Source organism: Brienomyrus brachyistius, chromosome 22, assembly GCF_023856365.1.
Source record: "Brienomyrus brachyistius isolate T26 chromosome 22, BBRACH_0.4, whole genome shotgun sequence".
Classification (NCBI taxonomy): domain Eukaryota; kingdom Metazoa; phylum Chordata; class Actinopteri; order Osteoglossiformes; family Mormyridae; genus Brienomyrus; species Brienomyrus brachyistius.
In genome coordinates this window covers 13461308-13477273 of record NC_064554.1, presented here as the reverse complement: position 1 = coordinate 13477273, position 15966 = coordinate 13461308, and the positions used below count along the sequence as shown (strand labels likewise).

Sequence of the window (15966 nt, the reverse complement as noted above, 5' to 3'; positions counted from 1 at the left end):
TTTCTTATACAGTTAGACCTCGGAGATTCGCGAGGTTTGGTTCCAGAACCCGTCGCGAAAGAGGATGATTCGCGAATGTTTGGTAGAGTCACTAAAAATGGTAATATGTACTTAATTCTATAGTTAAAACTCTAAATATGCTGGCGAAACACTTTAATTTCATTTAAAAGTTAGCTTAATACAATAACTAAAAAAAACAAATGTTTGATGTAAAAATAAAGCACAATATCGCCTAACGGATATTTGTCACACTAGCACTTTTACAGTACAGTATACTAATGTTACCCCTACTAAGTCATAGAACACGGCATTGGCTGCCGATTTCTTTTGCATTCATAGTAAGGGGTAACATTATGAATAAACGAACAGGACTGCAAACTTGTTGACAGGAGTCATATACGTAACCAAGGTACAACTCAATAAAATAGGTAAAGGAAACATGTACTGTACGTACAGGGTACAGGTATTCAATCAATTAAAAATTACGTAAAGACGTACAGAAATAAGTTGTAAAAATACTATGTGTGGCTAACCACGAAAAAGAGAGAGAACAAAAATACATACACACATTAAAAATATTTAATAAAATACAGAATAAAATGTTCGCGGATCTGTGAATTCGCGAGTCACAAAGCGCGAATGCACGAGGGCTGTCTGTATTGCTCCGTATTATTAATAAATGCTGTCCTCTATTCAAACACTTAATGGATTCTCATATTATTACAGGTACTGATGTTACGATGGTTGTAATTTGCATCTCTTTCCAAATATTGGGAATCGGGAGACAAATGTAACAGTTACATTACTTTGAGCCGCCAGAAATACCAATTTATCGCACAGTTTTACAGCCGTTTTATAGCCTAATGCTTCTTAATGATCATCTAATGTCACAAATATACTCAAACAAGTTGATTTCTTGTGCTGAAATTAGGACAGGAATGAAAGATTTGTGACAAGCTACACCAACGATACGTGAGATGCGTGGCTTCTCCATGATATACGGTAAGGGAGTTATAAGAGAGAACGCAAAGCTACAGGTGATTGACAGGTAGCGAGCAGCATCGGAGACCCCTTCGGAAAGCCTGGGGTATTCAAGGCTGTCCGACGCAGTGAGTCGGAAGTGAATTTGTAGAAGGACGCAGGAGGGTAACGTAATAACTGTGATGTTATATTAAGAATCTTAATATATTGACGCAAATGAGTAATTGAATGGAACTTCTGATGCATTCGTTACTGCAGACATTGTGTCGATCACATATACAATGAAATGTTTAATTCAACCAAAAACGTTGACTGCTGTAATTGCTGCCACATTTTAAAATGAGTACCTCACTTAATTCTGAAAAAAAAAAAATTACAATTACAATGTATCATTTAACAACGTAATAAAAAGTTAGTTACATTAAAATGGTCATTCAAAAAGAGAATTTAAATTGATGAAGCGGAAGATTTTTGGTAGGTAGTTCATGTCATATAATGTGGAACAGAGGGACTGAACAGCAGTTCTTCGAGATTGTACGTTTTAATCTGGATTTTTCTATTAGGTTAATCGCAGTAACATATGACACTTATGAAAGTGCAGTAATTTTTCCTGGATTTTTTTATTGTTATATGTATATATTCCGCAGTTGGAAGATGTGCAAAGAAATGTTTTTGAAAATATCAAAAAGGCCAAGAAAGCGTATAATTATTAATTTCTGTTTACTGCAGTTGAAATTTTATTATCTTAAATTATATAATCTTGTTTTGTTTGACTCTTCTGCCGGCCCCTGGAGGATGGGCCCCCCCTTTGGGTCTGGTTCCTCCCAAGGTTTCTTCCTCTTAGGGAGTTTTTCCTTGCCACCGTTGCCTTTGGCTTACTCACTGGGGGGTCTTTACGTGGCAGAAATGTAAAGCGCATTGAGACAATGTAATATTGTGATAATGCGCTATATAAATAAAATTGCATTGCATTGCAAAATTGCATTGCAAATATGAATAAGTAAAGCGTGCTTGTAATTGATAGCAAAGACTAATTAATTTCACGCGTGATGCATTAATGTGGGGAAAGTTTATGCCTGTTTGGTGGTGCCTGTTTATGAATTAATAATACTGTCCAAGGATTAGCCGACGGCTAATAGTGTGACGAGAGAGCTGACCATACGGATCAGAGATGTATTACTGCCTCTCAAACGCAGGATGAATACAACCTTTGAGCCGGGGTACGTGCGAAGGATGCATGTTTGAATCAAATTAAATATGTGCGTTCATAAGAGAACTAATTATTCTTTCTAACAATATAAGTAGTTTACCATTATTTTAATTATAGATAAATTGTACTGTGTTCTTTATATAATTTAAATTATGCCTATATAATTACATTTTTACAGATGGTGCACAATTGAGATGCGAGTCTAGTAATTGTTTAGTAATTGCTTTTCTAATAAAATAAATTGCATAGACATATGTAACTAAGTGTTCAATAAATGTTGAAATTTTAGATAATTTATATTGCAGACGTTTTTCCTGGGACTCATCATGTAGTATCAAAATGGCAGTAAAAACGTAAGCGATTTTATAGCGCGGGTGCAGAGGGTGCAATTGCACTCGGTACTGTTCAGGTAAAAATGCCACTTGAGCATATTAAGCTCAATAAAATGAAATTGCCTTGTAAAGTTACATTTGAGAACGTGCCGTGTGTTGAATATATCAATGTGCAATAATAATGCATTGAGGCACAATTGTTAATGACAGTAAATTGAACTGCATTGAGTTGAATTGAAAACGTATTCAATATTTTTGATACAAATGCATTTATATGGGTCAGGCATGTGAGGATGAGGGGGGGGGGGGGCTACGGGTGGCAGAATATCGACCCTTTTTTGCCGAGTAACTGAAAGTGTCCAACTTTTTGAGGTACTGAAGTACCTCCCCCCCCCAGTTCAAACATCAGTTTTTGCACAGCACAGATCTGAGTGAATGGCTGGTAGATCACGCTGACCTTGTCTATGTTTTTATCCTGGTGCATAGTATTGATTTATTGCGGTCTAATCCTACAGTCGCAGGACCTGCGCGGAGGATGCATGAGGAGAGGGCGGCCCACAGGCCGCCGAGCCCCTGTGCCCTGGAGCAGAACGGAAGTGCGTGTACGGGTCAGGCTAACGGGCACGCGCTCTGGGCTAACGGCACTCAGTACAAAGTCAACGGAAATGTAGCAGAGTGGCGCCAGACGCGGGCCTGTGCGGCGAGCGACACCACGGGCAGCGACATCAGGCGGGGGGTGGCGTCCAAGGTCCTGGTGACGGGGGGGGCCGGCTATTTCGGCCACAGGTTGGGTCGGGCCCTAGCTGAAGCCGGACACTCGGTCATCCTGCTGGACATTGTCCGACCGCGCTGGGACACCCCCGAAGGCGTCGCTTTCCACCAGGTAACTCAGCCACTCGCATTTCCCCGCCATCCTGTCTCACGGTGACTCTTTTCGCCTCTAAAAAGCCTTTGGGTCCGAATCCATCAGCCTGCTTAATCAAAGTCCCGTCAGAAGCAAACGGGCAGGGTGCCCAGGGGCAGCGAATGGAGAAAAACACAGAACAGAGGAAACCCCTGAACACACACAATCCTGTTGACTTGACTTGGTGTTGAGCATTGAGCCTAAAACCTGAACAGGGTGGGAAACACGAAGACAGCAAGATTTAAGCTTCCCGTCTTCAGGGGCCATGGATGTGACACCTCTTACTTTTCTCAGGGGGACGTACGGGACTTTGATTCTCTGATGGAAGTGTGCCAGGCTGTTGACTGCATCTTCCACGTGGCGTCCTATGGAATGTCGGGACCTGAGCAGGTAAACCGGACAAGGAATAATCAAGGAATTTCCTCATCTGTTATGTTTTAATGATGACAGATGGTGTGATATTCCATCCTCACCCCGTTGACTTTTTACTAGTACAAGGTCACGGTGGAATCTCTGCTGTTGATAATATGATGTGTAACAATGTGGCCCCTCACCTGTGACATGAGTAATAAAGCCGAATAAAGATGATATTACTGAATCCTTCTCCTCCTTGTCTGTTGGGCACAGTGTTTTCATTAAAGAATTTCTGCATAATGTAAACCGTCTTTTTGTTAATATAATTACAGCACGAATTGACATTATTGTGACAAAAATGATGTGATAAAGGATTTCATGTCGTTGCTGAAGTGCTCACACATTATTCATGGTACATATTTACATTAATGATGTCCCAAGTGTATAATGACCTGTGCAAATTTATTTTCTGTGTTCTGCAGCTGAAGAAAGAGCAAATTGAGTCTATCAATGTTGGCGGGACAAGCAATGTCATCAAGGGTATTTATTTCTCGTTGTAAAACCATTATGGATGGTTATTGTAGTGCTTTACTCAGGAATACCTTCTGCAGAGATGTCAGTTTCCTTGTGATTGCCTGTGTAGAAATGTGAGGTTGTCTGGATTTGCTTATGTAGAAATGCGAGGGAGGCTGTGTTTGCCTGTGTAGAAATGCGAGGGAGACTGTGTTTGCCTATGTAGAAATGCGAGGGAGGCTGTGTTTGCCTGTGTAGAAAATGCGAGGGAGACTGTGTTTGCCTGTGTAGAAATGCAAGGGAGGCTGGGTTTGCCTGTGTAGAAATACAAGGGAGGCTGTGTTTGTCTTTGTAGAGATCTGAACTGGCCTTTGTTGGTATGTGCAGAAATATACATTTGCTCTCCTTTGTCTGTGGAGAGATGTGAAGTAGCCTGTGTTAGCCTGTACATAAATATTAGTCGTCTCTCGTTTATGCAGAGATGTGAAGCAGCTTGTGTTTGCCAGTGGAGAGATTTCAGGCAGCTTGTGCTTGCCAGTGGAGAGATGTGAGGCAGCTTGTGTTTGCCTGTGCAGAGATGTGAGACAGCTTCTGTTTGCCAGTGGAGAGATGTGAGGCAGTTTGTGTTTGCCTGTGCAGAGATGTGAGACAGCTTCTGTTTGCCAGTGGAGAGATGTGAGGCAGTTTGTGTTTGCCTGTGCAGAGATGTGAGACAGCTTCTGTTTGCCAGTGGAGAGATGTGAGGCAGTTTGTGTTTTCCTGTGCAGAGATGTGAGGCAGCTTGTGTTTTCCTGTGCAGAGATGTGAGGCAGCTTGTGTTTTCCTGTGCAGTGATGTGCTGACCTATGTCTATTTCTTGCAGCTTGCTTGGAGCGGGGAGTCTCCAGGCTGGTGTACACCAGCACAGTGAATGTAGCCTTTGCTGGACTGCCAATAGAGGAGGGCGATGAAGACTCTGTGCCGTATGTACCTTTGGACATGGTAAGTCTGATGCATAGGCGGTCCTATACCCAGTTTATATTATTTTTTGTCTCAGCCCCCTTCAAAAATAATTTTTCCTCTAGCATCGCCCTTGTTTGGATGTCTAGAATATTAATTTCTCCATAACAAAAACTGTGCGGGCATCCCATAAAATAAAAGAGAAATTATGATGATTCTGACAGGGAATGTGTACTAATATTGACACCATTTTCTTATATGGAATGTTCCTCCTGTAATATATGTTTCTGAACTGGTGATATTGCATATGCAGAAACCTCCTAGGTTACATTCCACTATAATATTCTGTTTTGCGAATTGCTCTTCATAAACAGAACTACCCAAACAATAACCTTGTTAATAATAATTCCTGTATTCTGATGCACACCATTTTACTTGTCCTAAATCAAAATTTTCTCTTATAAATTCAATAATCTTAACTCAAAAAGTTCTCTTATAAATCCGACCGTATCACAATATTTCATTCCAAACCGGCATATGATACACTGGTGGCCAAAATTGTGGAAACACCTAGCATTTTTGGTATTACACTAGTAGTAATAAATTACTACACGAATATTGGGCGGAAATGTTTATAAACAATCAAAAATGTTAAATATATATTGGACAATTGAATATGTAACTGGTGCAACAGTTGAATAGTGTACATAGGACACAAACTGTTTAACAACTTTACCAGCATATTAACCAAAGGCCATTGCTTAAAACATGGTCTACTAAGATTTGATAAGTTCCTGCTTTTAGCATTATGTTAATGCAGCAATACCTGTGACGGCATTGTTCCCTGCCTCGTGCCCATTGCTTCCGGGATAGGCTCCGGACCCCCCGCGACCCAGTAGGATAAGCGGTTTGGAAAATGGATGGATAATACGTTAATATGAAATGCTATGACTGGAGTGTGTGGTGCACCTAGACACACATTGCCCGGGATACTCAGAATCCCATCACCTGGACTTTTTAAGTTAACTTGCAGTACTTATAACATCACCGCAGCAAACTTGGCTCATAAAAGGTGGTGAATTACCACCAAACATGCAACTAACACTGGTTTCTCTACCCAACCTCAGCACATAGACCACTACTCCCGAACCAAGGCAATCGCCGAGGCCATGGTGCTGGAAGCCAATGGCCATCCTCTGAAAGGTAAACCCACAGTGTGCATGGTTCTGCGTGTGGAAGATATGGATCCCCAAGGCTCTGTGTGTGGGAGATGTGGACCCCTCAAGGCTCTGTGTGTGGGAGATGTGGATCCCCAAGGCTCTCTGTGAGGGAGATGTGGACCCCCCAAGGCTCTGTGTGTGGGAAATGTGGACCCCCAAGGCTCTGTGTGTGGGAGATGTGGACCCCCCAAGGCTCTGTGTGTGGGAGATGTGGACCCCCCAAGGCTCTCTGTGAGGGAGATGTGAATCCCCAAGGCTCTCTGTGTGGGAGATGTGGATCCCCAAGGCTCTCTGTGTGGGAGATGTGGACCCCCCAAGGCTCTGTGTGTGGGAGATGTGGACCCCCCAAGGCTCTGTGTGTGGGAGATGTGGACCCCCCAAGGCTCTGTGTGTGGGAGATGTGGATCCCCAAGGCTCTGCGTGTGGGAGATGTGGAACCCCCTAGGCTCTGCGTGTGGGAGATGTGGATCACCAACTGAAGGAGTGTGGGAGGTGTATGTGCTGTGATTACGGCTGGCACTGTTGGCATATGTGAGCAGTGGTGTGCCCGTAGTGACAGTGGCCGCTTGGGTCCCCATTATGAGGTGGCTTGGCCTGCCAGCACTGTCATCTTCAATGAGTGACTTGCGTAACAGCACATCTACTGTTCGGGTTGCAATCCAATATGCAAAGACCTCCTGATACCGGTTTAAATTTAGAGCAGCATTGGATGGTACAATAGGGGTAGTACATCAACTTGATACCGGATGCCAGGCGTTTGAGAGATATCCATACTCACACAAGTGACGCTATGGGTCGGTCAGGAAACAGGAAGAACGAATGGAAACACTTCCATGTAAATGCCCAGTCGGACATCCATACATAATCTATCAAGCCCATCTTTTCATTTAGAACACCATTTTGTTTAGCAAGCTGTTCAGTCAGTATTTGTACATTCATTAAAATCAGTACACATAGTACCATCAGTCAAATAGCTTGTTTGAGCTAGAATCTGACTGTTAATAGAGATGATGTTTAATGCTTGGCTTGGCTTGGATCAGTCACTTCTACCCAAAGCCATTTTAAAACTATTCTTATATTTATTCAGATTCGCTTAATACTCTGAATATTGCTCTGACTTGCTCAATCCATGGGATACGTTTCCAAGAAGATATCCGTGGACTTTAGAAATTTTGGAAATGAAAGGAAAAGTCGTCATTCTATTATATGAGGAGTGACTGGGTTTTGGTTCCCAGTACTATGACAATTGATGAGGAAGCCGGACTTTAGGTCATTAGTGGTCTCGCCTCAAAAACAACGAAAAATGGGCTGAGTTTTGGAAATTTTGTTCCACATATCTGTCTTTGTCTGGGTTATGTTCATATTACATTATAGGGACCAAATGTCCCCACAACGTGATAAAAAAAAATTTTGACCACATGGGGACATTATGTCAGTCCCCACAAGGAGAAACTCAATTTTATATAAATCTTGGACTGCAATCAAAAAAACTAAAAATAGTCTTGTATTTTGGTTACTTTTGGTTAAGGTTATGGCTGGGTGGCGGTAAAGGTTGTCATAGTTGGGATTAGGGTTCTTTACATGAATGGACAGTCCCCGCAGAGATATGAATATAAACATGTTTGTATGTGTGTATGTGCGTGTGTGTATGTGCCCGTGTGTGTGTGTGTCTGTGTGTGTGTGTGTCTGTGTGTGTGTGTGTCTGTGTGTGTGTGTCTGTGTGTGTGTGTGTCTGTGTGTGTGTGTCTGTGTGTGTGTGTGTCTGTGTGTGTGTGTGTCTGTGTGTGTGTGTGTGTGTGTGTGTGTGTCTGTGTGTGTGTGTGTCTGTGTGTGTGTGTCTGTGTGTGTGTGTGTCTGTGTGTGTGTGTGTCTGTGTATGTGCCCGTGTGTGTGTGTGTCTGTGTGTGTGTCTGTGTGTGTGTGTGTCTGTGTATGTGCCCGTGTGTGTGTGTGTGTCTGTGTGTGTGTGTGTCTGTGTGTGTGTGTGTCTGTGTGTGCCCATGTGCCCATGTGCCCGTGTCTGTGTGTGTGTCTGTGTGTGTGTGTCTGTGTGTGTGTGTGTGTGTGTGTGTGCCCATGTGCCCATGTCTGTGTGTGTGTGTGTGCCCATGTGCCCGTGTCTGTGTGTGTGTGTGTGTGTGTGTGCCCATTTGCCCATGTGCCCGTGTCTGTGTGTGTGTGTGTGTGTGTGTGTGTGTGTGTGTGCCCATGTGCCCATGTCTGTGTGTGTGTCTGTGTGTGTGTCTGTGTGTGTGTGTCTGTGTGTGTGTGTGTGTGTGTGTGTGCCCATGTGCCCATGTCTGTGTGTGTGTGTGTGCCCATGTGCCCGTGTCTGTGTGTGTGTGTGTGTGTGTGTGCCCATGTGCCCATGTGCCCGTGTCTGTGTGTGTGTGTGTGTGTGTGTGTGTGCCCATGTGCCCATGTGCCCGTGTCTGTGTGTGTGTGTGTGTGTGTGTGTGTGTGTGCCCATGTGCCCATGTGCCCATGTGCCCGTGTCTGTGTGTGTGTGTGTGTGTGTGTGTGTGTGTGCCCATGTGCCCATGTGCCCATGTGCCCGTGTCTGTGTGCTCCCTTACAGGTGGGGGCTGCCTGCAGGCTTGTGTGCTGCGACCCTCAGGAATCTATGGCCCTGAGGAGAGGAGGCATCTTCACCGGGTGATGGTGAGCCTCTCTGTATTGCCCCCCCCCCACCTTTGGTTCTGCAGCAATTAGCCTCCTAAGCAAACCCCCAGGCTGGGGAAGCAGTGACCCCCCCCCCCCAGGTCGAGGGAGGCAGAGCGTACCTCGGGGCCATGCAGTTTTAATGAGCTCCTGGGATCTCATTACCTGCTCCATATCCCGCGCTCTCCGGCCCTGTAAGCAGGAGATGGGCCGGGTTCACCATGGGACAGGCTGCTAAGAGGCTCTCCCAGATTAGCGGCTGTGCCCCACTTACCTCACTTTCTCTGACCCTGCGCGTGTCCCGCGCGGCACTGCGAGAGCAGCTCGGAGCGTAGCAGCATAGAACCTGAATTTAAATATCCCGTTAAGTACGGAAGTCAATGTCCATGTGAAAAACGAGCTGATAATGAATGTTACATTTCTATAGCGCTTTTCAAGACACCCAAAGCACTTTACAGATTCAATGGGGAGCCACATTAACCCCCACCACTGTGTAGCCCCCACCCGGATGATGTGACAGCAGCCATTCTGCACCAGCATGCTCACTACACAGTAGCCAATGTGGTGAAGGGACAAGAGAGAATTCACCGGTTAGATATAGGGGACACATTTGGCAATTTTAGCCCCGGACCCTGCCCTAACCTTAACGATAAGCAAGCAAGCAACCAACCAACCAACCAACCAACCAGCCAAGCAACCAAGCAAGCAACCAACCAACCAGCCAACCAACCAACCAACCAACCAACCAGCCAACCAAGCAACCAAGCAACGAAGCAACCAACCAACCAAGCAACCAAGCAACCAAGCAACCAACCAACCAACCAACCAGCTAACCAACCAACCAAGCAAGCAAGCAAGCAACCAACCAACCAACCAGCCAGCCAACCAAACAAACAAACAAACAAACAAACAAACAAGCAAACAAACACAAACAAAGGCATTTTAGTTTGCAGTCACGGATGACCAGGGAATCAGTTTCATATCTTACCGAAAAGTTGGCACTGTTTATGCAGCACAGTAACCCCATCGCCGCACTGGGATCCACACTGACCGCAGATTTTATTTTTTACTGTGATTATTTAGCCCGTGGCCGTTAACATGAATGGACGTTAAATGGATAGACCTGCATTTATGTGTGCAATATGCATGACCAGATCCACAGAGACAAATTCCATCCATCCATCCATCCATTTTCCAAACCACTTATCCTACTGAGTCTCAGGGGATCCGGAGCCTATCCTGGAAGCAATGGGCACGAGGCAGGGAACAACCCAGGATGGGGGGCCAGCCAATCGCAGGGCACACTCACACACCATTCACTCACACAGGCATTCCTATGGGCAATTTAGTAACTCCAATTAGCCTAGCATGTTTTTGGACTGTGGGGGGAAACCGGAGTACCCGGAGGAAACCCCACGATGACATGGGGAGAACATGCAAACTCCACACACATGTGACCCAGGTGGAGACTCGAACCCGGGTCCCAGAGGTGTGAGGCAACAGTGCTAACCACTGCACCACCATGCCGCCCCCTGAGACAAATTCCCTGTACATATTTGTACTTGGCGAAATCAGTCTGTTTCAGTTTAAATTTACCTAGTTTTCCCCATTTAAGCTAAATGTTTTGATGGTTGAAGGGGTCATGTAGCTCTCCGATGCCTCGGAACGACCAGATGTTACTCAGATTAGGCTTTGGGCTGAATGAGTGAGAGGTGTGTGGGTGTCTGGGTAACATGCGTGATGGGGGATATTTGAGTGTGTATTTGTGTCCTAAGAGGACAAATATAAGTTTTTTTAAGTTTATGTTTCAGGGATTTGGGCTTAAGGATCACGAATTACACGAAAAGAGCAGCCATGCTTTTTATGGTAATACATAGGTGTATGTGACCCATCGCGAGTGAGTGTGTGTGACACAGGGAGCCGTGTCTGTGATCCCAGGTGAACGTGGAAAGGCGGCTCTTCAGCTTCAGCTTTGGGAACCAGGAGGCGCGGATCAACTGGGTGCACGTGGACAACTTGGTCATGGCCCACGTCCTGGCTGCCGACGGCCTGACGCCCAGCAAGGGCTACGTGGCGGTGAGGGCTTCCTCTACCTCTGCTGTCTCTGAGGCGGAACAGCCAGAGCACCACAGACGCACAGGAGACTTACACAGCTAGTAGGACAAGCAGCAAAGTAGAGAACCAGGGAGACAGTCAATGCCATAGAATGTCAATGCCGTAGATAGTCAATGCCGTGGACGGTCAATGTCATAGACGGTCAATGCCGTAGACGATCAATACCATAGACAGTCAATGTCATAGACAGTCAATGTCATAGACGGTCAATGCTGTAGATGGTCAATACCATAAACGATCAATGCCGTAGACGGTCAATGCCACCACAGATGTTAGTGTGGCTGTCCCACCTTTTACGAACTTATACAAATACACGTGACAGTATAAACATGTGGGTCTGTGTGTCCACCTGTTTGTGTCTGACCGCATGTAAGAGCTGATCTCACTGTGCTTCAGAGTGGACAGGCCTACTTCATCAATGATGGCGAGGCGGTGAACCTGTTTGAATGGTTCACACCCCTGGTAAGTTCCGATTGGCCAGTTATTTTGCTTTTGAGTTCTGTAGTAGCCTCGTACATTTCATACCTGCTTGTGTCCTGTGCCTCGATGATGTCATGTAGAAAGGCCCTCTTTTCAAAACGGTAATATTAAGTCTGGCTTACCTCGTTCTTTCAGTGGGATTGTGTAATTAATTCAGAATGTGCAAGGTCCCCTCAAGCACTTTGGTGTCTACTGTCTGTTCACAGTTTGAGAAGCTGGGTCACAGTCGCCCGTCGATTCATCTCCCTGTCTTCTTGGTCTATTCTGCAGGTAGAGAACGTATCTGTTTGGATCTCTGACATGCCATTCCGTCACGACACAAGTCTTGTCAGGACTTAAAACTGGAATGACATCATTTTGACTGGTCCGCTTTTAGTTTGAGGACAGTTGTACTCAATGGCTAAACACAGCTGTGGTAAAAAAATTAAGAGACCACTCTACATGTTTTTTTAAAAACTGCATTTTAAAATCCTAGTTTAATTATGGTTCTGAAGGGAGAAAACTATGCTGAGCTAAGATAGCAGTACACAAGAATAAGGTGAAGCAGGAGACACTGGGGACGACCAGAATCCAGCCAGGTAGAGGGCAGAAGCAACTTTCTAACGTCAGAGATGACCATCAACTTATCGGACAGTTTCTTGTCTATTGTAGGATGATATCAGGTGACCTTCAAAAAGATTGGGAAACATTAAGTGGTGTGAAGTGCACTGCTAGGACAGTTTATATCAGAGTCCTAGAAGCAGGACTGAAGACCCATAAAGGAAGGAAGGGGCCCTTCGAGAAACAGAGAAAAACCAGGTTGCAGTTTGCAAAAAAAAAATAAAAAATTCACACCCATAAATTGAGAAGTGAGTGAAACAAAAACTGTTGCTATGGTCTCTTAATTTTTTTTTTGTTCAGAGCTGTATTTCCCAGTGTTTACAATAACAGGACTGCTCCTGGGTTTTTCATGGAGATCTTTCACAGGAACCCCCTTTCATTGTGCTCTTCGCTCTCTCTAAAGCCGTCCTGATGGAGTGCCTACACGTGGCCATGAGGCCTGTGGTCGAGATCCCACTTCTCTTCACAAGAAACGAGGTATGACTTTCCATATCCCCTCTGCTTGACTGTCCCTGAACAGGACTGCCTGAGATGACACCACTCACCTTGGGTCACATGACACAGTTATGTCACATGACGCTGCTCTGCCAATCCTGGGGTGGGGGGGGGGGTGCTGAGTGGAGGGTTGAGTTACAGTACCTGATTAGGTTTTTGTTTAAGTCTGCCAGAGGGCCAGGATAGGGTCACTGAGAGAACCTCTTAGAGGAATTATTATCTCCAGGTTTCTGTTGCTCCTATATGTATTATTAATTACAAGTAATTAAAAGGGATGGATTGCTTATTTTATTATGGGTCTAAAATGATTAAAAGAAAAAAATGTCTTTCGGGTTGTGAGATAGTTTATGACATTTGCACTTGAGGTTGAGGTTTTTGGACCACGTGTCAATTGGCAAAGTGCTTTATAGTGGTCAGTATGAGCAGGACGTTTATGGAAAGAGCATTTCATGAGTGTACAGACACGGACGGGCTAGTAGGGGCAAAACTCGTCATACGGCTGCGAAGTCGACGACTATGCTTGAATAAAACATAAGGCGGGGCTGGACACTGGTGATCTGAAGTTCGACCAATGAGAAAAGTCCCGCTGGGGTCCTTTTTCCTCCAGGGGTGTAGCTCTTACGTGTATTTGACCATGCGGCCGCAGGTCTGTGAAGCACAGGCAGAATGGAGGCCTTCAGGGTCGTCACCTGTGCTGTAGGTACTCCCAAGTATGGGCAGCTGTTGATCTATGCTTTTTTTTTAGTCTTGGTAAAGAATCTTGTTAAAGAAAGTAATACAAGATACAAGATGTCTTTATTGTCATTGTACAAGTACAATGACATGACGTTTGGATCATCCTTTAGAATATACGAATGCTAATGTAACGGAGAGCGCCGGGCCGCCGCGTCGGTGCACGCCGCCATCTTGGTTTTTTTCATCAGCTGTGAGATGATCGTGGAAAATTGCAGCAGTTAACTGATGCCGTAGCTCCACGGCTATTCCAGTGGCTCTGTGTGCTCGTTTGTGTGTGTGTGTGTGTGTGTGTGTGTGTCTGTGTGTGTGTGTGGGGGGGGGGGTTATGTATATATGACATTGTTATGATCAAATGTTATTTTGGCCACCGGTAATTATTACCTTGTGGGGACATTTCTTCAGTCCCCACAAGGGGAAACTCAGTTTTATAAAAATCGGTGACTGCAAACAAAAACCAGTGAAACAAGAATGTCAAAAAGCCTTGTATTTAGTTTGGTTACATATGGTTAAGGTTAGGGCTGGGTGGGGGTTAAGGTCCTCATGTTGGGATTAGAGTTTTCCCCATAGAAATGAATGGAGAGTCCCCACAAAGATATAATTACAAGCCTGTGTGTGTGTGTGTGTGTGTGTGTGTGTGTGTGTGTGTGGATCTCACATATGGCAAAAACCTCCGTCCGCTCCCAGGATATTCCATACAGACATTCAATCTGGCGCCCGGTAAGGGGATACAATGAAACTGGCATCCATGAGAGCCGTTTGGCAGGGCAGTCGCTGAACCACGGGGCACAGGCCTGGCTGGAGGAAAGCCATCAGCCATGGAGTGACCTTGAGCTGACATCATAATAAACTTAAGACACTCAAGATACTTCCATCTCAGCATCAGTCTCTCGGGGATGGCAGTGATACCCTGTTTAGGAGGCAAACTGAAGCAGGGCTCTAAGACTTATAAATGCTGCTTACAGGCCAGCAGTAACCTTCAGAAAGCTCAGAGCTTCAGGGGTTTTATTTACACAAAAATGTTCTATGGGTAGAACGAAAACATAATTGGTTCAGAGAGAAAATCAATCAAATTGTAGAGGAGGTGGGACCAACCAGGCGTCTTGGTTCCGCCTCCTTGAGTTGCTTGGACCCACCTCCTCTATAATCTGATTGGTTATCTCTCTGAACCAATCATTTTTCATTCTGCCCTCAGGATGCCTTTGTGAAGGATGAACTGGCCATTTGTCCAGTGAGGCACAGAGTTCATCTGTAGGGCAGAGGACACTCAGCCGCTTATTGTGAGGCACAGCACTGCTAACATTGAGCATCGCTCTCTGACGGTGTTATCGATCCCCCCAGGTCAGGAACATAGCTGTCACCCACACTTTCAGAATCGAGAAAGCACGGCGGGAACTGGGCTTCAACCCCCGCAAGTACAAGCTGGCTGATTCAGTGGACCAGTACCTGCAAGCCTGTCCTGTGCGACCAAACCCACAGCTGACCAACGCATACAGCGCGCTGCTGATTCTGCTGCTCTCCCTGGCAGCTCTGCTCATATACTGCTGGCAATGTTGCTAGCCACGCCCACACCTACCTCTGGCCACACCCACCTCTGGCCACACCCATAATGTATCACTGACACATTGCTGGTCCAGTCATGACATTAAAGTCACATGGCACCAGTCACATGACATGCCTTGGTGACAGATGTGTCCCATCCTCAGCAGCATCATCCCCTTCTCTGCTCACACTCTCATCCTGTGCTTCTTCTCTTTCTGCATTTCACTTCCAGAAGCTACATGATGTCATACATTTTATAAACTCAGGACACTGAACTGCCTCTAACACAGCTTTGTCTTTATAGCTACATTGTATTATATTTGTACGTATATTTTAATGCCACTGGGCCTGAATATTTCCACTGCAGTCCAAACTGCTTGTGCACAAAAGGAATCTTTACAAGTTTTTCTTTTCTTGTAAAATTAGACACAACATAATATAAACTAGGATGAAGGGAAACTGATGGATTTCCTCTGAGTGCATACAGTTTTATATGTATGAATATGCATTTAAAAAGCTAGGTTTCATACGAATATTATTTTGTAACATTTTTGATATTATGCATCGTTGTTTCTTTGTAGCCATCGCATTGCTGTATGAACTGAGAATTTGAATCATTTTCAGTGACAGCAGTTAATTAATGGGAATCAGATATTCTAAGACACATTAAACCTGCCTGGGTTGTTTTGGTACTTTGTAGTGATGCTGAAAAAGTGAAGCGTCTTAATCATTTATCCTGATGCTTTTTATTAATTTAGGCTTCACTTTGTTGTAAGTCAATCAGTAATTTATTTAGATGTGTAACCTTTGTAAATGGAAAATTCTGATTAAAATACACATTTCATCATTTTTTTGTAATTTTTTTGTGCTTAATGCTGGGTGATAATC

The 15966-nt window shown here is 44.7% G+C and overlaps 1 protein-coding gene across 1 annotated transcript; it reads left to right on the top strand.

Annotated features, from left to right (window-relative positions):
• The first annotated feature begins 2727 nt into the window (after nt 1-2727).
• sdr42e2 (short chain dehydrogenase/reductase family 42E, member 2) lies at nt 2728-15906 on the top strand. Its single transcript, XM_048991406.1, has 11 exons — nt 2728-3406; nt 3722-3817; nt 4264-4321; nt 5157-5275; nt 6361-6436; nt 9032-9114; nt 11053-11190; nt 11626-11691; nt 11916-11979; nt 12713-12786; nt 14878-15906. The coding sequence occupies exons 1-11, from the start codon at nt 3059-3061 to the stop codon at nt 15094-15096; spliced, it is 1341 nt and encodes a 446-aa protein (XP_048847363.1). The 5' UTR covers nt 2728-3058; the 3' UTR covers nt 15097-15906.
• The last annotated feature ends 60 nt before the right edge of the window (nt 15907-15966 follow it).

Excerpts from the sequence above, each read along its gene's own strand:
- sdr42e2 (XM_048991406.1), top strand. The coding sequence starts at position 3,059 with ATGCATGAGGAGAGGGCGGCCCACAGGCCGCCGAGCCCCTGTGCCCTG. Across the intron at positions 5,276-6,360 it reads CGTATGTACCTTTGGACATG|CACATAGACCACTACTCCCG; the intron begins GTAAGTCTGATG and ends ACCCAACCTCAG. Across the intron at positions 11,692-11,915 it reads TTGAATGGTTCACACCCCTG|TTTGAGAAGCTGGGTCACAG; the intron begins GTAAGTTCCGAT and ends GTCTGTTCACAG.